A 25,468-nucleotide genomic window follows, 5' to 3' on the forward strand; every position below is an offset into this window, starting at 1 on the left:
TAAAGTGTTCATGCCCTCTATGCTTGGCTGTGTGTAAAGTGTTCGTGTCCTCCTGTGTGTGAAGTGTTCGTGCCCTCTATGCCCGGCTGTGTGTGAAGTGTTCGTGCCCTCTATGCCTGGCTGTGTGTGAAGTGTTCGTGCCCTCTATGCCTGGCTGTGTGTGAAGTGTTCGTGCCCTCTATGCCAGGCTGTATGTAAAGTGTTCGTGCCCTCTATGCCTGGCTGTGTGTAAAGTGTTCGTGCCCTCCTGTGTGTGAAGTGTTCGTGCACTCTATGCCCGGCTGTGTGTGAAGTGTTCGTGCCCTCTATGCCTGGCTGTGTGTGAAGTGTTCGTGCCCTCTATGCCTGGCTGTGTGTGAAGTGTTCGTGCCCTCTATGCCAGGCTGTATGTAAAGTGTTCGTGCCCTCTATGCCTGGCTGTGTGTAAAGTGTTCGTGCCCTCCTGTGTGTGAAGTGTTCGTGCCCTCTATGCCCAGCTGTGTGTGAAGTGTTCGTGCCCTCTATGCCCAGCTGTGTGTGAAGTGTTCGCGCCCTCTATGCCCGGCTGTGTGAAGTGTTCGTGCCCTCCTGTGTGTGAAGTGTTCGTGCCCTCTATGCCCAGCTGTGTGTGAAGTGTTCGTGCCCTCCTGTGTGTGAAGTGTTTGTGCCCTCTATGCCCGGCTGTGTGTAAAGTGTTCGTGCCGTCCTGTGTGTGAAGTGTTCGTGCCCTCTATGCCCGGCTGTGTGTGAAGTGTTCCTGCCCTCTATGCCCAGCTGTGTGTGAAGTGTTCGTGCCCTCTATGCCCAGCTGTGTGTGAAGTGTTTGTGCCCTCTATGCCCGGCTGTGTGTGAAGTGTTCGTGCCCTCTATGCCCAGCTGTGTGTGAAGTGTTCCTGCCCTCTATGCCCAGCTGTGTGTGAAGTGTTCGTGCCCTCTATGCCCAGCTGTGTGTGAAGTGTTCGTGCCCTCTATGCCTGGCTGTGTGTGAAGTGTTCGTGCCCTCTTTGCCCGGCTGTGTGTGAAGTATTCGTGCCCTATATGCCCAGCTGTGTGTGAAGTGTTCGTGCCCTCTATGCCCAGCTGTGTGTGAAGTGTTCGTGCCCTCTATGCCCGGCTGTGTGTGAAGTGTTCGTGCCCTCTTTGCCCGGCTGTGTGTGAAGTATTCGTGCCCTATATGCCCAGCTGTGTGTGAAGTGTTCGTGCCCTCTATGCCCGGCTGTGTGTGAAGTGTTCGTGCCCTCTATGCCCGGCTGTGTGTGAAGTGTTCGTGCCCTCCTGTGTGTGAAGTGTTCGTGCCCTCTATGCCCAGCTGTGTGTGAAGTGTTCGTGCCCTCCTGTGTGTGAAGTGTTTGTGCCCTCTATGCCCGGCTGTGTGTGAATTGTTCGTGCCCTCTATGCCCGGGTACCTGTGCACCTGTCCATCCCTGTGGTCGCTAGGCGGACTCGGGCCCCGCCCCCGGGCAGCGCTGGCGCAGGCGCAGTTCACCCTACTGCAGGCAGGGGGCGTCAACATGGCGGAGGAGTGAGCGGTGTCTGCTCTTATCATAACAACGCCAGCTGCAGCCGCCGCAGTTTTCCCGTTACCCGGCGACACTGACCCGCTGGTGGCCCGGATCCATCTGGTTGGCATTGGATGTTCATCTGTCGGGGGCTGGCGGTGATGGAGGGGGGCTCTGCCAGGATCTGTACCCCGGGGACCGTGGATTAGTCAGCGCATCACCCGCAGGTGTCTCCCTCTCCTCTCTGTGACTGCCGGGTGTCCGTGTTGCCGGGCGATCGCTGGGACTCAGCTCCTTAATATTCCGGAGGATCCGGCATCCCCGCTGTGTGCGGAGACATGGCCAGCAGCGCTGACAACAAGCCCGTGCTGGGGGCCGGCTGCCCGGACAGGGACGCCCCGGGGGGCTCCGGCTCCATGGTGCTGCCCGGCGGGGTCATCAATCCTTCCGTGCCCATCCGCAATATGAGGATGAAATTCGCCGTCCTGATCGGGCTCATACAGGTCGGGGAGGTCAGTAACCGGGACATCGTGGAGACCGTGCTAAACCTGGTAAGAGCCCATCACTCTGCCCATCACCATACCCGCTCAGATGCCCATCACTGTGCCTATCACCATACCCGCTCAGATGCCCATCACCATACCCGCTCAGATGCCCATCACCATACCCGCTCAGATGCCCATCACCATACCCGCTCAGATGCCCATCACTGTGCCCATCACCATACCCGCTCAGATGCCCATCACTGTGCCCATCACCATACCCGCTCAGATGCCCATCACTTTACCCACCATCACTCCCGGTACCCTGTACCTATCATCACACCCGGTATTATTTACCGTCCATCACTCCCTGTCCCCATCATCACACCGCCATCCGGTGCCCATCACACCCGCTGAGGTGCCCTCTCCATCCCCCAGGTCCATGTGATGCCTCCTTGGATACAATGTTTCTCCCTCTGATTCTTCATTGATTCTGAATGTAACAATGAATTGCAGTGCAGGCAGTGATCTCAGGTGCACCATTCTCCTCTGTAGATGCAGTTGTGTGACTATGACTATGGTGATTGGCACCCTAGGGGTTAAAGCTGGTACCTACCCCCCTTGGGGGCTGTTACTGTGAATGGCCCATATGCGGTGCTATTACACGCCTGTGTACTGGATTATTGTTAATGCAGCAGCACTTGTCATTGGTCTCACCTCTTGGGGGCAGGAAGGGGTTAATGATTGCTGCTGCCCCCCCCTGCCGTCTGATCATCCCTGAAGGTTCTAGGCCTGATGTTCTATATCTGTGCTGCTGCAGAGCTTCTTATGTATGGGGATATACACCCCCTGGAGCCGGCCTGTATCGGATCCTTCTATAGAATCCTAGCTTTATTCTATACATTGGGCTCCAGGTCCGGCTCTGGTGGTCGGGATTCAGGCCTCATCATCATCATCACCATCCACCTCTGACCAGGCCCCTTATTGCATTACTGTGGTTATATACAGACCGGATATAATGGAGGGCTACAGCTGACATTAATAGCCTCTTAGTCACGCTATGGGCCATACAATATTCATGGAAATGAATTGACTTTGCCAGATTCTTAGGGGTGTTTAGATGGATGATCTTGGGATGGCAGGTCTGGTTGGGGAAGGGATTGGGATTGTGGGGCAGGGAAGACAATGTAGCCATAGAATAGCAGTGTTCTTCTGCCACAACATAAAAGCAGGGGCCTTTACAGGCTGTGACCTGGCCTTCCTCCCTTCCCCCCCATCTGCTGCCATACGATTATGTCTCCGAATAAGTTGCATGGACATCACCATGCAACCACAACCCCCCGTAATCCTTCACACCCAGGATTTATATCTGCTTCATTAGTACAGTCTTAAGAATCCCGATTCCAGCTAATGGATTAATGCACGCAGCCATGAAATGCCTTCATTGTCTGGCAGCATGTGGGTGCCGCAGACTGTCACGTTGGCACTCGGATGGGTGACGCTTCCTGACAGCGAGAGAGCGAGTTCATGGGCAAGAGCGTCTTGTCTTCTCCGGTCAGGTGTTGCGTTGCTGATGCTGCCGCAGCCATCTGCTCCTTTGCGTTTGACCTGATGCAGTGAGCCGGGAGAGACGCAGCAGTGTTAGCAGAGAGGAGTGCGGGCCGGTGGGATGAATATTTATGCCGGGATTTAGTGCTTTGTGTAACTAGGCCTGTGATCGGCCTCAAAAGCGTCTGATTCCTGACAACTGCATTTCTTTATAGGCCTATTGGCCAATGTGCTGTAATCTGTGGTATTTGATAGATGTTGGATGTGATGGTAACACATGTGAAGCACGGTAATAATTGGGGAGATTTATCAAAACCTGTGCAGAGGGAAAGTTGCCCATAGCAACCAATCAGATCTCTTCTTTCATTTTAACCCCTTAAGGACCGGAGGTTTTTCCGTTTTTGCATTTTCGTTTTTTGCTCCTTGCCTTTAAAAAATCATAACTCTTTCAAATTTACACCTAAAAATCCATATGATGGCTTATTTTTTGCGCCACCAATTCTACTTTGTAATGACGTCAGTCATTTTGCCCAAAAATCTATGGTGAAGCGGGAAAAAAAATCATTGTGCGACAAAATTGAAAAAAAAAACGCTGTTTTGTAACTTTTGGGGGCTTCCGTTTCTACGTAGTACATTTTTCGGTAAAAATGACACCTGATATGTATTCTGTAGGTCCATACGATTAAAATGATACCCTACTTATATAGGTTTGATTTTGTCGGACTTCTGGAAAAAATCATAACTACATGCAGGAAAATTAATACGTTTAAAATTGTCATCTTCTGACCCCTATAACTTTTTTATTTTTCCGTGTATGGGGCGGTATGAGGGCTCATTTTTTGCGCCGTGATCTTAAGTTTTTAACGGTACCATTTTTGCATTGATAGGACTTAGTGATCACTTTTTATTCATTTTTAAATGATATAAAAAGTGACCAAAAATGCACTATTTTGGACTTTGGAATTTTTTTGCGCGCACGCCATTGACCGAGCGGTTTAATTAATGATATATTTTTATAATTCGGACATTTCCGCACGCGGTGATACCACATATGTTTATTTTTATTTTTATTTACACTGTGTTTTTTTTTTTATTGGAAAAGGGGGGTGATTCAAACTTTTAATAGGGGAGGAGTTAAATGATCTTTATTCACTTTTTTTTTTCACTTTTTTTTTGCAGTGTTATAGGTCCCATAGGGACCTATAACACTGCACACACTGATCTTCTATGTTGATCACTGGTTTCTCATAAGAAACCAGTGATCGACGATTCTGCCGCATGACTGCTCATGCCTGGATCTCAGGCACTGAGCAGTCATTCGGCGATCGGACAGCGAGGAGGCAGGAAGGGGCCCTCCCGCTGTCCTGTCAGCTGTTCGGGATGCCGCGATTAGCCGCGGCTATCCCGAACAGCCCGACTGAGCTAGCCGGGAACTTTCACTTTCACTTTTAGCCGCGCGGCTCAGCTTTGAGCGCGCGGCTAAAGGGTTAATATCGCGCGGCGCCGCGATCGGCGCTGCGCGCTATTAGAGGCGGGTCCCGGCTTCACTATGACACCGGGCCCGCCATGATATGACGCGGGGTTACTGTGTAACCCCGCGTTATATTGGAAGAGCAGGACCAAGGACGTACCGGTACGTCCTTGGTCCTTAAGGGGCTAAACAAGGCCTATGCAAAATGAAAGAAGTGATCTGATTGGTTGCTATGGACAACTGGGCAACTCTTCCTTTGCACAGGTTTTGATAAATCTCCCCCAATGTGTTTTTATGCAAAGTGTTTCTGTCCAGCCGTTGCCAAACCCCCAACTCCCAGCATGCGCTGACTGCTGAAGGCTGAGAGATGTAGTTTTGCAACAGCTGGAGAAGAAACCACACGGGGAACAGTGTATTAAATTAAGGGGTTACACCCTTCTAGGTCATTATTTCCCATCCAGGGTACCTCCTGCTGTTGAAAAACTACACCTCCCACCATTGACAGACAGCTGAAGGCTGTGCGGACATGCTGAGAGTTCTAGTTGTGCAATAGCTGGAGAATCTGCGCGTGCACAACTAGAACAGTGCAGTAAAGCAAGAGATATTCCCCCCCCACACACACACACACACTTTATCTTTGCAACATTTATTATTTTCTATGGCAGTACAGTGATCCCTCAACTTACAATGGCCTCAGCATACAATAGTTTCAACAAAAGACCATTCTAAGTTGAAACCAGACTCAACATACAATGTACAGACAGTCCAGATCTGTGAAACCTGTCAATGGCTGGAAGAACTGACCAATTAGAATGGGCATTTTACTGGTAAAACCCCTGTATTACTGAAGTGTATGCACTGACTGATGTCTGGTAGCGCCTCCTACAGTACAGGGAGGTATTACATGTTCTGTACACTTTACCTGTGCTAGGGTTACCTGCTCCTTTGGACACCAGGTGAGGGCGACTCCATGTTACTTTTTTAGGACATTGCATGGACTGTACAGGACCCCGAAGAATCTCGTGTCCTCTACATAGACAGTGTTTACCAAGCAGGGTGCTTGGCAGTCTTTGGCTGTCCGGGCATGCTGGGAGTTGTAGTTTTGCAACAGCTGGAGGCTCCCTGCTTGGCAAACACTGACATAGACAGTGATTTACAGCTCCCAGCAGCTCTTTATTACTTTTATATGTAAGGATTTGCTTTATCTATATTAGTTATCTACTTATTTTTCTTTAATTATTACTTTTTCCTATTTTTGGATGAGATTTTGGGGCTTTAGAACCTATTACCAGGTTTCCAGAGTTTTGGTCTCAACATACAATGGTCATCCTGGAACCAATTAATATTGTAACTTGAGGGAGCACTGTACAGTGATCCCTCAAGTTACAATATTAATTGGTGCCGGGACGACCATTGTATGTTGAAACCATTGTATGTTGAGACCATAACTCTATGGAAACCTGATAATTGGTTCTAAAGGCCCAAAATGTCATCCAAAAATAGGAAAAAGTGAGGATTTAAGAAAAATAAGTAGATAACTAATACAGATAAAGCAAATCCTTACATATAAAAGTAATAAAGATCTGCTGGGAGCTGTAAATCACTGTCTATGTCAGTGTTTCCCAAGCAGGGAGCCTAAAGCTGTTGCAAAACTACAACTCCCAGCATGCCCGGACAGCCAAAGGCTGTCCGGGCATGCTGGGAGTTGTAGTTTTGCAACAGCTGGGGGCACCCTGCTTGGGAAACACTGGTCTATGCAGAGGACAGGAACTTCTTCAGGGTCCTGTACAGTATACAGTGTCCTAAAAAAGTAACATGGAGCCGCCCTCACCTGGTGTCCAAAGGAGCAGGTAACCCTGGGACAGGTAAAGTGTACAGAACATGTAATACCTCCCTGTACTGTAGGGGGCGCTACCAGACACCAGTCAGTGCATGCACTTCCGTAATACAGGTGTATACCAGTGAATGCCCATTCTGATTGGTCAGTTCTTCCATTCATTGACACATTTCACATATCTGGACTGTCCGTAGCATTGTATATTGAGTCTGGTTTCAACTTACAATGGTCTTTTCTGTACCATTGTATGTTGAAACTCTTGTATGTTGAGACCATTGTAAGTTGAGGGATCACTGTATTTCCCAACCAAGTTGCCTCCATCTGTTGCAAAACTACAACTTCCTGCACTGCTGGGAATTGTAGTTTTGCAACAGCTGCAGGCATACTGGTTGAGAAACCTATGGTGAAGCAACTGGGCATATCCAGCCTTTTGGACTTGATGGTACTAACGTATCGGATATACAACCTATGAATCCTGTCCTATGTACCGTGCTGCCATTCTGCAATTGCACATGTGTGTTTATAATAAAATGTTTCCCCAACCAGGGTGCCTCCAGCTGTTGCAAAACTACAACTCCCAGCATGTCAGGTCATGCTGGGAGTTGTTGTTTTGCAACAGCTGGGGGCACCCTGGTTGGGAAACACTGATGAGATCCCATGAACATTCTACCAGAGCTCGTTAAGATATTAAAGTCAATTTGTGATTGGTTGCTATTGGAAAAATATAGAGGTTTTGTCCTCAGATTGATACATTTGGGCCATAGTGTGTATGGGAATGATCAGGGGGATGTATGCCTATACTAGTATATCAACCAGAGTACTTCCAGCTGTTGCAAAACTACAACTCCCAGTATGTCAGGTCAGCTGGAGGCACACTGGTTGGGAAATACTGCTATACAGTGGCTTCGGTTGTAGGGGTATATTGAAAAGCTTATACTACAAAGTTTCTCTGAAGAGGGGCTTAGGGTGGGTTCACACCACAATTTTACTATACGGTTTCATTAAAAAAAATAACGTATGCAACCGCACAGAAAACCGTGCCCATAGACTTCCCATTCAAAACCGTATGCACCATAATGTATACGGTTGTCTCCGTCTTTCAAACCATACTGTTTTTTTTACTTTTTTTTTTTTTTCGGACAGAAAACCGTGGCTTACCACGGTTTTTGGTCCGGGTAAAAAACTGTATTAAACGGTATATGTTTTTTTTTTTTAACATGAGAGTCAATGGGAACTGTATGTGTGTACGGTTCCATCCGGTTTTCACCTTCCAGTTTTTGGCTTTGTTCAGTTTTTTTTCTTGGAATTTCAATCAAACAAGTAAAACTTTATTCATAATGGAGTGAAAAGTTAAAAACGTATACGTTTTTATTAAATAGTCATAAAAAGGATCAGTTTCGCATGGGGCTCCCTCCTTCCTCCGGTCCGCATTAAAGTGTGTTCAAACAGTGTACAGTATATATATATATATATATATATACACACACACACACACACATACATTAAACATTTGAATTTGGCGGGTTGGATTTCTATTGGAGGCTGGGTCTGTGATGACAGCCCCCCCCCCCCCCCTTCCCCCTTATTGTGGTGGTGTATAGGACAGAGTTGGGTAACTCTATAACACTGTGATTTTTTGCCCATTGGAATACATGTGCCCTTTGTGGTCTATGGAGAACTCTCGGCAGAGGAGGTGAATGCTGTACAGGAGGAAGGGGGTTGCGAAGTGGATGGGAGACCCCGCAGTAGGTTCAAATCCCGGGCAGGTCGCGAGTGTGTAGTTATTTTCTCACTTCACACAACCTACACAGTGTGTAGTACTCCACACAACCTACACAACAAACCTCGATTCAACACATCCCTATTCAATTAATGTGTTCACCTTATAAGGCATCCAATTGACTGTCACACATAAATTAAAGAATAACTACACACTCACAACCCCACTGCGGGGTCTCCCATCCACTCTGTAACCCCCTTTCTCCTGTACAGCATTCACCTCCTCTGCTGAGAGTTCTCCATAGAACACAATGGGCCCATGTATTCCAATGGGCAAAAAAATCACAGTGTTATAGAGCTACCTAACTCTGTCCTATACAACACCACAATAAGGGGGGGGGGCTGACGTCACAGACCCAGCCTCCAATAGAAATCCAACCCGCCAAATTCAACTGTTTATGTATGTGTATATATATATATATATATATATATATATATATATATATATATATATATACTGTACACTGTTTGAACACGCTTTAATGCGGACCGGACGAAGGAGGGAGCCCCATCCGAAACTGATCCTTTTTATGACTATTTAATAAAAAGTGAGCACCATCCTCTGCACTCACTTTTTATTAAATAGTCATAAAAACGATCAGTTTCGGATGGGGCTCCCTCCTTCGTCCGGTCCGCATTAAAGTGTGTTCAAACAGTGTACAGTATATATATATATATATATACACACATTTGAATTTGGCGGGTTGGATTTCTATTGGAGGCTGGGTCTGTGACGTCATCCCCCCCCTTATTGCAATTTATTGTGGTGGTGTATAGGACAGAGTTGGGTAGCTCTATAACACTGTGATTTTTTGCCCATTGGAATACATGGGCCCATTGTGGTCTATGGAGAACTCTCAGGAGAGGAGGTGAATGCTGTACAGGAGAAAGGGGGTTACAGAGTGGATGGGAGACCCCGCAGTGGGGTCGTGAGTGTGTAGTTATTCTTTAATTTATGTGTGACAGTCAATTGGATGCCTTATAAGGTGAACACATTAATTGAATAGGGATGTGTTGAATCGAGGTTTGTTGTGTAGGTTGTGTGGAGTGAGAGAATAACTACACACTCGCAACCTGCCCGGGATTTGAACCTACTGCGGGGTCTCCCATCCACTCCGCAACCCCCTTCCTCCTTATTTTTGAAAAGGCCCCTGAAAAATAAAAAGTGATCTGATTGGTTGCTATGGGCAGCAGCTCCATTTTTCCTCTGTCTAGGTTTTGATCTCTCTCTCCCCCCATGTGGATTTATTGCAGATTTTGATTTACTCATTGATGTCAATGGGGGAAAAAACCTGAATGTTCTAAATCTCAATGTTCGAGATTTACACCCATTCACATATGGATTTTCCATGAGGAAATTCGGCACAGATTAAGCTTGCACACTCCTATCAATCCCAATGGGAGGCCGCTGCTCAGTGCACATTCCTGAAATTCCAGACTAGAAGTTCCGTAGCAGAACTTCCAAAACGAAATTTGATTCCGCCAGAAGATATATCATAAGTGGAATTTCCGTAGTGTGAAAGGAGCCTAATTTCCATGCCGTAATTTACTGCCCATTGATTTCAATGGGATTCTTCAGTCCAATCCCGATAGCGTAATTCCGTTTTCGGCATTCCACAAAAATATAAGACCAGTTTTATATTTAGCGGAATACCATTGAAGTCCATGGGGCTTGAATTTCGGCGGTATTCCAGTGGGATTTTGCAATTCCATTTAGCAAGCTTTACTGAACAGAATTTGTGTGAAATTGCAGAATTCTGCAGTGTGAATATAGCCATAGGCTCTTATGCCAGGATTTTGTCCTCAAATGCACCAGAATTGTGGTGCTAGGCAATTCTAACTTATTGATTAAGCAGAGTAGCATACTGCACCAAAAAGAACAGAAAGACAGGGTTCACACTACAGAATATCCACTCAGAGAATTTCTGGGTGGAAATTCCATGCACAGCAGGACCGTTTGCACATGTGTCATCTTCATCGACAGCAATGAATTTCCAAGCAGATTCTGCCGAAAGAATGAGCATGACTTTATTTATATATATTTTTCAGGTTCTGGAATTTGAGTTTACTCCGAGTAAAATTCTGCCAAGTGCATGGTGCAGCAGAATCCCATTCATAACAATGGGAGGCTGCTGCATCGGAATTTCTCTAGTGTGAACGTAGTGTAAAAGGGAGTGGGGATTATCTGTAAAAGGGGTGTAACACGGGTAGAAAGGAAGCATGGTCTAAATCGCCATGCGCCACAAATGCACCAAAAATTTGGTGCACGGTTTTGACCTAAAGGAATCGAAAATTGTTCTAAAGTTAAAACCTGTAGTGAAACTTGCCGGAGATGCGCCGGATTTATCAACCAATCAATTATCAATTTTGTGATAAATCTGGCGCATTTTGTAGGCTGTCCAGTCCAGTAATATTCTCCTCACAATTTGGTGTGGATATTCCCCTGCAGGTTTTACACGGAATTATCATACAAATTTAATATTAGCACCTTACTCTTTAATAGTTGTAAAATCAGTAAAAAACATCTTACCAATATTCGGATGGTGTCTCTCTCTCCCTCCCTATTTATTATATATTGATAGATATTTTCTAATGGAAGATTAATGTCTCCACCTCCAGGTCGTGTTTGACAGCGGTGACACGTCTTGCAGTACTGCACAATATCTGACAACCCCCCCCCCCCCTCCGATCCACACTCTAGTAATTGGAATAAATCTTCTCTCTCGTCGTGTATTGAATTTGCATTGTGTATTGTGCGTCCAATGAGAGCGCTGATGCTTTTATCAGCAGGAAGCTAATCAGTCTGGAGAGCAGCTGCAGCCGCCGTGCATTCTGGGTAGGACGCTGCTACACAATGACGTAAGGAAAGGAATGAATCCGGTTTATAATACCTTGCAGTAGAGATGGGAGCAGGCTGCTGGTGATGCTGAGCGCCGTCATGTAGCGGTACACACCACTCGTCCTTTTCTATAAATCTGCTGCTGCTCCTGATGGGGCTTTATCTGATATTATAGGGGATATCAGGTAATGGGGATCTGCGGAGGAATACAGCAAATTGTAATAAGTATATAGCTTTGTATCATATCATTGTAACAGTATATGTATTAATTTATTTGTTTTTTTTTCTTTGAGACTTATTATTTTTATCCAAGAAATAAACTCCAGCACAGACTCCACTGACACACGGCTTTACACTTCCAGTCCAATTTCCATATTCACAATAAATTTCCATGTAAGTTGCAGACGTCGGATGCTTTCCTTATACCATGCCTGCCATCTGGTCTTGTGAATACGTTCATTGACAGATTAGGTCACTAGATGCATAAGAAAGGTGCGAAAGAGAACATATACTATGTATTTGTAAGAAAAAGACAATTCTGTCATTTATACTGCTGTATGGTTTAAGTTGTATAATGCAGTTCTCTCATTTTTGTAGGATTTATTTGATGTGTTTTTATTTAAAATTATATATTTTTTTATATATATATGTTGTACTGTTAGTTCAGTGTTCTTCAATCTGTGAGGTATTACTTGTATAATGCAGTTCTCAAATTTTTGTAGGATTTATTTGATGTGTTTTTTATTTTTATCATTTTTTATTTTTTTAATACACGTTGCACTGTTAGTTCAGTGTAGGGGTGGACCGATATTGATTTTTTTTTAGGGCCGATGCCGATAATATGTTAACTTTGAGGCCGATAGCCAATAACTTATACCGATATTCAACCCCCCCCCCACAGAAGCCGCTGCAGATCAATGATTTAAAGCGGGGACTCCGGTGGAAGAGGGGTACCCCGGTGGAATATTTTTTTTTCTTTTTTTTTTTATTAACTGGTGCCAAAAAAACAGATTATTAAATCAATTCTATTTAAAAATCTTAATCTTTCCAGTACTTATCAGCTGCTGTATGCTCCAGAGGAAGTACTTTTCTTTTTGAATTTCTTTTCTGTCTGATCACAGTGCTCTCTGCTGACACCTCTGTCCATGTCAGGAACTGTCCAGGGCAGGAGATGTTTGCTATGGGGATTTGATCCTGCTCTGGACAGTTCCTGACACGGACAGAGGTGTCAGCAGAGAGCACTATGGTCAGACAAGAAAATAAATTCAAAAAGAAAAGAACTTCCTCTCGAGCATACAGCAGCTGATAAGTACTGGAAGGATAAAGATTTTTAAATAGAAGTAAATTACAAATTTGTTTAACATTCTGGCACCAGTTGATTAAAAATAAATTGTTTTCCACCGGAGTACCCCTTTAATGATGCATGATGAATATATCCATCATGTGGCTGCATAGGGTGTAAGGAGAAGGCTTGGAACTCCAAACTTGCCAGCTCCTGGCTGCAGGCAAGGGTTGGCATGGATCTTTCTTGCTGGCTTTTAATGGTTTTAATGCTGTTGTCATTGGTGCTGCAGTGGATTGACTGTACTGCCTCCCTGACTTATCAGTATAGTATTGTAGTAATACATTGATCTTATTGAGCAACATTGGAGAAGAGAAGGATCAGGCATGTTGGATTCGGCAGCGGAATCCTATACGTGCTCCGCAGAGCAAACGTGTTGTGGAAATTCAGAAGTGTGAATGGGAGGGCAGAATCCCATAGAAATAGGCTTTAATTTGAGGCAGAATTCCGCAAGCGGAAATTCTGTCATGTGAATAGACCCTTAGGAGCGAGAGTTGTTGGTCGAACAAGTATTCTATCCTGAATTGGTAGTTAATTAAATGCAATAGAATTTTAATGCATCTTAACACATACCATCTATAAGCAGACATACATTTGCATCATAATAATAAAAATTAAATATAAATAAATAATTTAAGGGGATAATTATTTTCGCCTTTTTCACCCAGTACCTATTGTTTTCAGTCCGATAACCTAATCTTCATTGAATCCACTATTTCCTTAAAGTGTAGTCTCCAAATTTCCCTCCTTGGGCTCTCTCAGATCTTCGGTTCCTGTGATTCTCAAGCTTTTAGTCTAGACTTGAACTTTCGCTGTGTATCTCAGGAGATCTGATAAGTGCTTTCATAGTTGTCTAGGAACCATTGACACCTCTCCAGGCAGGGTCACCACAAAACTTTTCCTCGAGAAAAAGACTCTGAAAGTTCATGAATATGTATTTTAGGAATTCTGCAAAGAGCTAACCTATAACTTCTGCTTTGGCTGGAAATTCATGGCCTTTGTGTTGTCTATTGCTATAACTTTATTTTAGTCTTGAATGTTTTATATCATACTTTTGTAGCAGAGTGTATTCAAGGATATAAAGGTTTTTGTATCCGTAGTACTGCAGTTCTCGCTATGTTGTCAGCCCTTGGCTGTCAAGGAATACTGAGAGTTGTAGTGTTGCAAAATCTGGAGGTCCACAATTTGGAGACCACTGCCCTACAACATAATTGTTATTCAACGCTGTAATTTATTGTAACTATGTTGAACTTCTGGTGACCAGTATGAGAGAGTGTGAGAGCGATAACACCAAATTTGACACCTGCTCCCCATTCACAACTGAGACCTTGTAAGTCTAATAAGTCACATGACTTTGGGAGAGGGACAATGGTTAATTGGGCCCAATTTGGAGGGTGTACTCACTTGTTGCCAGGGTTCAGACATTAAAGGACATCTGCAGCGTGATTAACACTTATCCCCTATCCACAGGATAGGGGATAATTGTTTGATCGCGGGGGGTCCGACCGCTGGGACCCCCTGTGATCTCCTGTACGGGGCCGCGGCTGTCCCGTGCAGGGGGCGTGGCGGCCGCAGCATGACGTTGCAGCCGGCACGCCTCCTCCATACATCTCTATGGGAGAGGCGGGGAGGCAGCGTTCATGCCTCCCCGCCTCCCCCATAGAATTGTATGGGGACGGGGGAGGAGACGGGGCGTCACCGTCGACCTCTAGGTCGACGCTACGCACCTTAGCGCTCACCATGAGCGCTAATGGTGGCGCCCCGTTAGGGAGATCGCGGGGGGTCTTAGCGGTCGGACCCCCCGCAATCAAACACTTATCCCCTATCCTGTGGATAGGGGATAAGTGTCATACTGCTGCAGTTGTCCTTTAATGACTGTATGAGTTATTTTGAGGGGTGGACTCACTTATGGGAGATACTGTATATATAATGTGAGGGGTGGACTCACTTATGGGAGATACTGTATATATAATGTGAGGGGTAGACTCGCTTATGGGAGATACTGTATATAATGTGAGGGGTGGACTCCCTTATGGGAGATACTGTATATATAATGTGAGGGGTGGACTCCCTTATGGGAGATACTGTATATAATGTGAGGGGTGGACTCACTTATGGGAGATACCGTATATATAATGTGAGGGATGGTCTCACATATGGGAGATACTGTATATAATGTGAGGGGTGGACTCACTTATGGGAGATACTGTATATATAATGTGAGGGGTGAACTCACTTATGGGAGATACTGTATATATAATGTGAGGGGTGGACTCACTTATGGGATATACTGTATATATAATGTGAGGGGTGGACTCCCTTATGGGAGATACTGTATATATATAATGTGAGGGGTGGACTCACTTATGTGAGATACTGTATATATAATGTGAGGGGTGGACTCACTTATGGGAGATACTGTATATATATAATGTGAGGGGTGGACTCACTTATGGGAGATACTATATATATAATGTGAGGGGTGGACTCACTTATGGGAGATACTGTATATATAATGTGAGCGGTGGACTCACTTATGGGAGATACTGTTTATAATGTGAGGGGTGGACTCACTTATGGGAGATACTGTATATATAATGTGAGGGGTGGAGTCACTTATGGGATATACTGTATATATAATGTGAGGGGTGGGCTCACTTATGGGAGATACTGTATATAATGTGAGAGGTGGACTCACTTATGGGAGATACTGTATATAATGTGAGAGGTGGACTCACTTATGGGAGATACTGTATATATAATGTGAGGGGTAGACTCTCTTATGGGAGATACTGTATATATAATGTGAGGGGTGGACTCACTTATGGGAGATACTGTATATATAATGTGAGGGGTGGACTCACTTATGGGAGATACCGTATATATAATGTGAGGGGTGGACTCCCTTATGGGAGATACTGTATATAATGTGAGGGGTGGACTCACTTATGGGAGATACCGTATATATAATGTGAGGGATGGTCTCACATATGGGAGATACAGTATATAATGTGAGGGGTGGACTCACTTATGGGAGATACTGTATATATAATGTGAGGGGTGGACTCACTTATGGGAGATACTATATATATAATGTGAGGGGTGGACTCACATATGGGAGATACTGTAAATAATGTGAGGGGTGGACTCACTTATGGGAGATACTGTATATATAATGTGAGGGGTGGACTCACTTATGGGAGATACTGTATATATAATGTGAGGGGTGGACTCACTTATGGGATATACTGTATATATAATGTGAGGGGTGGACTCACTTATGGGAGATACTGTATATATAATGTGAGGGGTGGACTCACTTATGGGATATACTGTATATATAATGTGAGGGGTGGGCTCACTTATGGGAGATACTGTATATAATGTGAGGGGTGGACTCACTTATGGGAGATACTGTATATATAAAGTGAGGGGTGGACTCACTTATGGGAGATACTGTATATAATGTGAGGGGTGGACTCACTTATGGGAGATACTGTATATATAATGTGAGGGGTGGACTCACTTATGGGAGATACTGTATATATAATGTGAGGGGTGGACTCACTTATGGGATATACTGTATATAATGTGAGGGGTGGACTCACTTATGGGAGATACTGTATATAATGTGAGGGGTGGACTCACTTATGGGAAATACTGTATATATAATGTGAGGGGTGGAATCACTTATGGAGATACTGTATATATAATGTGAGGGGTGGAGTCACTTATGGGATATACTGTATATATAATGTGAGGAGTGGACTCACTTATGGGATATACTGTATATATAATGTGAGGGGTGGACTCTCTTATGGGAGATACTGTATATATAATGTGAGGGGTGGACTCTCTTATGGGAGATACTGTATATAATTTGAGGGGTGGACTCTCTTATGGGAGATACTGTATATATAATGTGAGGGGTGGACTCTCTTATGGGAGATACTGTATATAATGTGAGGGGTGGACTCACTTATGGGAGATACTGTATATATAATGTGAGGGGTGGAATCACTTATGGGAGATACTGTATATAATGTGAGGGGTGGACTCACTTATGGGAGATGCTGTATATAATGTGAGGGGTGGACTCACTTATGGGAGATACTGTATATAATCTGAGGGGTGGACTCACTTATGGGATATACTGTATATATAATGTGAGGGGTGGACTCACTTATGGGAGATACTGTATATATAATGTGAGGGGTGGACTCACTTATGGGAGATACTGTATATATAATGTGAGGGGTGGAGTCACTTATGGGAGATACTGTATATATAATGTGAGGGGTGGACTCACTTATGAGAGATACTGTATATAATGTGGAGAGGACTCACTTATGGGAGATACTGTATATATAATGTGAGGGGTGGACTCACTTATGGGAGATACTGTATATAATGTGAGGGGTGGACTCACTTATGGGAATACTGTATATATAATGTGAGGGGTGGACTCACTTATGGGATATACTGTATATAATGTGAGGGGTGGACTCACTTATGGGAGATACCGTATATATAATGTGAGGGATGGTCTCACATATGGGAGATACAGTATATAATGTGAGGGGTGGACTCACTTATGGGAGATACTGTATATATAATGTGAGGGGTGGACTCACTTATGGGAGATACTATATATATAATGTGAGGGGTGGACTCACATATGGGAGATACTGTAAATAATGTGAGGGGTGGACTCACTTATGGGAGATACTGTATATATAATGTGAGGGGTGGACTCACTTATGGGAGATACTGTATATATAATGTGAGGGGTGGACTCACTTATGGGATATACTGTATATATAATGTGAGGGGTGGGCTCACTTATGGGAGATACTGTATATAATGTGAGGGGTGGACTCACTTATGGGAGATACTGTATATATAAAGTGAGGGGTGGACTCACTTATGGGAGATACTGTATATAATGTGAGGGGTGGACTCACTTATGGGAGATACTGTATATATAATGTGAGGGGTGGACTCACTTATGGGAGATACTGTATATATAATGTGAGGGGTGGACTCACTTATGGGATATACTGTATATAATGTGAGGGGTGGACTCACTTATGGGAGATACTGTATATAATGTGAGGGGTGGACTCACTTATGGGAGATACTGTATATATAATGTGAGGGGTGGACTCACTTATGGGAAATACTGTATATATAATGTGAGGGGTGGAATCACTTATGGAGATACTGTATATATAATGTGAGGGGTGGAGTCACTTATGGGATATACTGTATATATAATGTGAGGAGTGGACTCACTTATGGGATATACTGTATATATAATGTGAGGGGTGGACTCTCTTATGGGAGATACTGTATATATAATGTGAGGGGTGGACTCTCTTATGGGAGATACTGTATATAATGTGAGGGGTGGACTCTCTTATGGGAGATACTGTATATATAATGTGAGGGGTGGACTCTCTTATGGGAGATACTGTATATAATGTGAGGGGTGGACTCACTTATGGGAGATACTGTATATATAATGTGAGGGGTGGAATCACTTATGGGAGATACTGTATATAATGTGAGGGGTGGACTCACTTATGGGAGATGCTGTATATAATGTGAGGGGTGGACTCACTTATGGGAGATACTGTATATAATCTGAGGGGTGGACTCACTTATGGGATATACTGTATATATAATGTGAGGGGTGGACTCACTTATGGGAATACTGTATATAATGTGAGGGGTGGAGTCACTTATGGGAGATACTGTATATATAATGTGAGGGGTGGACTCACTTATGGGAGATACTGTATATATAATGTGAGGGGTGGACTCACTTATGGGAGATACTGTATATATAATGTGAGGGGTGGAGTCACTTATGGGAGATACTGTATATATAATGTGAGGGGTGGACTCACTTATGAGAGATACTGTATATAATGTGGAGAGGACTCACTTATGGGAGATACTGTATATATAATGTGAGGGGTGGACTCACTTATGGGAGATACTGTATATAATGTGAGGGGTGGACTCACTTATGGGAATACTGTATATATAATGTGAGGGGTGGACTCACTTATGGGATATACTGTATATATAATGTGAGGGGTGGAGTCACTTATGGGATATACTGTATATATAATGTGAGGGGTGGAGTCACTTATGGGATATACTGTATATATAATGTGAGGGGTGGAGTCACTTATGGCATATACTGTATATATAATGTGAGGGGTGGAGTCACTTATGGGAGATACTGTATATAATGTGAGGGGTGGTATCACTTATGGGAGATACTGTATATAATGTGAGGGGTGGTATCACTTATGGGAGATACTGTATATATAATGTGAGGGGTGGACTCACTTATGGGAGATACTGTATATAATGTGAGGGGTGGACTCACTTATGGGATATACTGTATATATAATGTGAGGGGTGGACTCACTTATGGGAGATACTGTATATATAATGTGAGGGGTGGACTCACTTATGGGAGATACTGTATATATAATGTGAGGGGTGGAGTCGCTTATGGGAGATACTGTATATAATGTGAGGGGTGGACTCGCTTATGGGAGATACTGTATATATAATGTGAGGGGTGGACTCACTTATGGGAGATACTGTATATAATGTGAGGGGTGGTGTCACTTATGGGAGATACTGTATATATAATGTGAGGGGTGGACTCACTTATGGGATATACTGTATATAATGTGAAGGATGGACTCACTTATGGGAGATATTGTATATATAATGTGAGGGGTGGACTCACTTATGGGAGATACTGTATATATAATGTGAGGGGTGGACTCACTTATGGGAGATACTGTATATATAATGTGAGGGGTGGACTCACTTATGGGAGATACTGTGTATATAATGTGAGGGGTGGAATCACTTATGGGAGATACTATATATAATGTGAGGGGTGGACTCACTTATGGGATATACTGTATATATAATGTGAGGGGTGGACTCACTTATGGGATATACTGTATATATAATGTGAGGGGTGGAGTCACTTATGGGAGATACTGTATATAATGTGAGGGGTGGAGTCACTTATGGGAGATACTGTATATATAATGTGGGGGTGGACTCACTTATGGGAGATACTGTATATATAATGTGAGGGGTGGAGTCACTTATGGGAGATACTGTATATATAATGTGAGGGGTGGACTCACTTATGTGATATACTGTATATATAATGTGAGGGGTGAACTCACTTATGGGAGATACTGTATATAATGTGAGGGATGGACTCACTTATGGGATATACTGTATATATAATGTGAGGGGTGGACTCACTTATGTGAGATACTGTATATATAATGTGAGGGGTGGAGTCACTTATGGGATATACTGTATATAATGTGAGGGGTGGACTCACTTATGGGAGATACTGTATATATAATGTGAGGGGTGGACTCACTTATGGGAGATACTGTATATATAATGTGAGGGGTGGACTCACTTATGGGAGATACTGTATATATAATGTGAGGGGTGGAGTCACTTATGGGATATACTGTATATAATGTGAGGGGTGGACTCACTTATGGGAGATACTGTATATATAATGTGAGGGGTGGAGTCACTTATGGGATATACTGTATATAATGTGAGGGGTGGACTCACTTATGGGAGATACTGTATATATAATGTGAGGGGTGGACTCACTTATGGGAGATACTGTATATATTATGTGAGGGGTGGACTCACTTATGGGATATACTGTATATATAATGTGAGGGGTGGACTCACTTATGGGAGATACTGTATATAATGTGAGGGGTGGACTCACTTATGGGATATACTGTATATATAATGTGAGGGGTGGACTCACTTATGGGAGATACTGTATATATAATGTGAGGGGTGGACTCACTTATGGGAGATACTGTATATATAATGTGAGGGGTGGAGTCACTTATGGGAGATACTGTATATATAATGTGAGGGGTGGACTCACTTACGGGAGATACTGTATATATAATGTGAGGGGTGGACTCACTTATGGGAGATACTGTATATATAATGTGAGGGGTGGACTCACTTACGGGAGATACTGTATATATAATGTGAGGGGTGGACTCACTTATGGGAGATACTATATATAATGTGAGGGGTGGACTCACTTATGGGATATACTGTATATAATGTGAGGGGTGGACTCACTTATGGGAGATACTGTATATATAATGTGAGGGGTGGACTCACTTATGGGAGATACTGTATATATAATGTGAGGGATGGACTCACTTATGGGATATACTGTATATATAATGTGAGGGGTGGACTCACTTATGGGAGATACTGTATATATAATGTGAGGGGTGGACTCACTTATGGGAGATACTGTATATATAATGTGAGGGGTGGACTCACTTACGGGAGATACTGTATATATAATGTGAGGGGTGGACTCACTTATGGGAGATACTGTATATATAATGTGAGGGGTGGACTCACTTATGGGATATACTGTATATATAATGGGAGGGGTGGACTCACTTATGGGAGATACTGTATATATAATGTGAGGGGTGGACTCACTTATGGGATATACTGTATATATAATGTGAGGGGTGGACTCACTTATGGGAGATACTATATATAATGTGAGGGGTGGACTCACTTATGGGATATACTGTATATAATGTGAGGGGTGGACTCACTTATGGGAGATACTGTATATATAATGTGAGGGGTGGACTCACTTATGGGAGATACAGTATATATAATGTGAGGGGTGGACTCACTTATGGGATATACTGTATATATAATGGGAGGGGTGGACTCACTTATGGGAGAGACTGTATATAATGTGAGGGGTGGACTCACTTATGGGATATACTGTATATATAATGTGAGGGGTGGACTCACTTATGGGATATACTGTATATATAATGTGAGGGATGGACTCACTTATGGGATATACTGTATATATAATGTGAGGGGTGGAGTCACTTATGGGAGATACTGTATATATAATGTGAGGGGTGGAGTCACTTATGGGAGATACTGTATATAATGTGAGGGGTGGACTCACTTATGGGATATACTGTATATAATGTGAGGGATGGACTCACTTATGGGATATACTGTATATATAATGTGAGGGGTGGAGTCACTTATGGGAGATACTGTATATATAATGTGAGGGGTGGAATCACTTATGGAGATACTGTACATGTTGCAAGGCAGTGATTCTAGAACTGTTACTTTCCAGCTGTTGCAAAACTACAACCTTTCCTTGTGCCGGCTGTCAGGGCATGATGGGAGGTGTAGTTTTGCAGCAGCTAGATAACAACAGGTTGGGGAACACTGGTTAAGGGGTTCCCCATCCTCATTCTCATCTGTGTATTGGAGACAGTACAGTGGTCTTCAGACTGTGCACCTTCAGATGTTGCAAAACTACAACTGCCCGCATGCCTGGAAAGCCAACGGCATGCTGGGATTATTGGTTTGGAAGCATCTGGAGGCCCACAGTTTGGAGACCACTGGCTTAGTGAATTTATCCATCATAGGCATCACATGAATTCTATTGATGCGCAGATTTAAAATAGTAAATACTGTACATTTTATTTTATTATTTTAAGTTTTTTTTTTAAACAAATCCTTCCAGACAAAATGAACATTTCTGCTCTTTATCTGCATGAGGGGGGGCGGTGTAAATCTAGCGCTTCTGCCGCCTATCTGAGGAATGCACTGTACTACATCATCAATCTTACTGAGCTGCCATCTACTCTACATCCTTAAGAAATGCTACCCAGCACCTCCTGGTATTCTTATCTTCAGAACCGACTGGGGCTCTGCATTCTCTATGACTAGTGCAATAGTTATACAGATAAAGAGTGAGGGACAATATACTGCCGAATGTAGAGGCGTCCATTGTGACTTTTTGTTGGCTCCTCAATAACAAATTTCATGGATAGCAATGGAAAACGGCACAAATATTAGGCGTCAGTGGTGGGTGCACTGCCCTGAATGTGCTGTACAGTAGCCGGAGCCTGCGAGGTGATCTTGGCTTCTGTACAGTTGTCAGTGAGGTTTACCTTATTTATGGGACCATTGATCAAATGCTTCTGGGATGCGGTCACATATACATTAATATCTACATTGCTTTGTTAGGAGCTATACTTGATGCAACATTTATTTCACCACTTGATCTACATACTAGGCAATCGGAGATGAGACTAGAAACTATAATGTAATAATAATATTAAAGGATCAGTCTAAAAAACGTATCCCCTATCCAAAGCAGGGGATACGTTTTAGATCGCAGGGGGGTCTGAGTGCTGGGCCCCCCTGCGATCTCCTGTACGGAGCCCCTGTGCTTTAGCACAGGAGCGCATCACGACCCCCGCTCCTTCCATTAAGCTCTATGGGAGAGCCAAAGGATGAAGAACTGCTCTCCCATAGAACTATATGGAGGGGGCGGGGGTCGTGATGCGATCCTGTGCTACAGCGCAGGGGCTCCGTACAGGAGATTGCAGGGGGCCCCAGCACTCGGACCCCCTGTTTTTATGCATGAGACTTATTTAATATTGTTCATCCTTTTACATAAATGACATAGGTTACATATTTGGTGCCATTGACTCCAAGGTTAGCCACTAGTTATACAGGACACGTTGGACATGAGTGCAGCATGCCCCATGGTGTTTGGGTATCCTCCAGTGCGGGTACAGATCCAGGTCTAGAAATTTGGATCTCCGTACCTTTTCACATTATATCCATGAGGTCAGTGTCATGGCAGAGCAGGGGCAACTGGGACCTAATAAATGTAACCTAAACACCAGTGTGAACAGAGCTTTTTTTCCACTGCCAAAAATGTGTAAAACATCCTTATTTTAAGGCTCTGTTAGAGCTCTGTGTCACCATTGTGTTATCGGCAAAAGGTATGCCAAGTTTTAAGTCTCATAAAAATACGGTATATGTTTCGGAAACAGAAACAGCTTAGTTATAATCATTGAAATACCTATTTTATAGACAAAACATGAGCTACTAGTGACTAAGAATGTTCTCCTGTAGATAGGAGATAAGTGTCTGAATGTGGACCCTCTGTGAATGTGAGAACAGGGGGCTGACTCTCCCCACTGAATGGAGTGGTGGGTCAGCACATGCGCTGTTCATCTGTGGGAAGACCAGAGATAACTGAACTACAGTACTCTTGTGTCTCCGGCACTCTCATGGACAATGAAGTTTATGTCACTGAAATATCTCTTTTAGGAACACTTGTCAAAGAGGCTGTGCTGAGCCACATAAAACCTCCCTCTCCCACCCCTTCCTGCCCTGACTGATGTACTGGGCTTGTCTTCCAGCACCAAGTTGTGCACAACAATCAGTCAAGGTAATGAAGGGTGGGGGAGGGAGGAGGCATGCATCCCTCAGCTCACCACAGCCTCCCCCACACTTTAGCTCTGAGCATGATTTATAGCTGACAGATTTCCTTTAGGGTACATTCACACATACCATATTTTCTGACTCTGATTTTGCTACCCATTGATAGTAGGTAATTTAGCAGCAGAAAATACGGAGCGAAATATGCACGTGCGAACGTACCCTTAAAGTGTATGGGTATGAGCATGCTGTATGCCAGTGACATAGGCCCTGAGTGTAGTATGGAGCCAGCCTAAACCTAGCTAGAATATAAGGACTGAAGCTTAGATCTTGGATTATATTTAATGCTGGCCGCAGAAACCAACCATTTCTATGCATGTTTTATGGATTTGGGACTTTTATTATTTATTTTCATCGGAACGAACTTAGCAGGCATGGAGACGTCTCCACTGTGCAGGAATCCCAGCAACTTCACTGCTCTGACACTCCGGAAAAGAGAGGAAACCGTATACAGCGGTCCCTCAAATACAATGGTAATCCGTTCCAAATGGACCATCGTTTGTTGAAGCCATCATATGTTGAGGGATCCGTGCATTGAAAAGTATAGGCCGTTGGCTGTCCGGGCATGCTGGGTGTTGTAGTTTTGCAACATCTGAAGGTCTGCAGGTTGTAGACCACTGTTAGAGAAAGTTGTACTCAAGTGTCCCCGCCGCTCCGGACCGTCACCGCTGCCCGGGATGTCGCCGTCCATCGCTGTCGCCGCGTTCCCGGCCTCTGAGAGGCCATCGCATGTTGAAATTATCGTATGTCAAGGGCCATCGTAGGTCGAGGGGTTACTGTACTGAAAAATAACCCCCAAAACTACAAGAAGTGACTGTGTAGTCCTGTGTAGTTCACTAGCTTTATTATGCAAGTTTTATTTTCTTCTTTGTTTTTTATGTCTCAATTCAAACTTCATTATGTCTGAAATCAGTGTCCACGTGTTGCTTGTATTAATGCTGGATATATAGTGGTTGCATGACAGTGTTTTCTCTTGAAATTTTCTGCATGACCGCCATCTTGCTGACAGCAAATTTTTATTTTTTCTTCTTTACAAACTTCATTCTGGTCAGCAGACTATGTGCATGTACAAATGGATTCCTTTAGATTATTTTGCTTTGTTTTGAAAGACTATAAAGTAAAGCGGCGTGCGGGAAGGTGCTCTATTCAGACCTATTAATAAACACTGCTGTGTAAGGACGCGTTCCGTTCCATAATGTAATGCTAATGCACACATTTAGCAGGTCAATAAGAGAATGGATGAAGGAAAAACACTCCATCAATATCCGGTGCAGTTCTAGTGA

General features: G+C 43.8%; 1 protein-coding gene across 1 annotated transcript in view; it reads left to right on the top strand.

Moving 5' to 3' along the window:
• The first annotated feature begins 1,465 nt into the window (after nucleotides 1-1,465).
• Nucleotides 1,466-25,468, top strand: part of NBEA (neurobeachin) — a 698,360-nt gene continuing 674,357 nt past the window's right edge. Inside the window, exon 1 of the mRNA XM_056561916.1 lies at nucleotides 1,466-2,029. Within this exon, the coding sequence (XP_056417891.1) occupies nucleotides 1,817-2,029 (213 nt within the window). The 5' untranslated portion in view covers nucleotides 1,466-1,816. The remainder of the gene's footprint in view (nucleotides 2,030-25,468) is intronic.

Source organism: Hyla sarda, chromosome 2 (genome assembly GCF_029499605.1).
Source record: "Hyla sarda isolate aHylSar1 chromosome 2, aHylSar1.hap1, whole genome shotgun sequence".
NCBI classification, from domain to species: Eukaryota; Metazoa; Chordata; class Amphibia; order Anura; family Hylidae; genus Hyla; species Hyla sarda.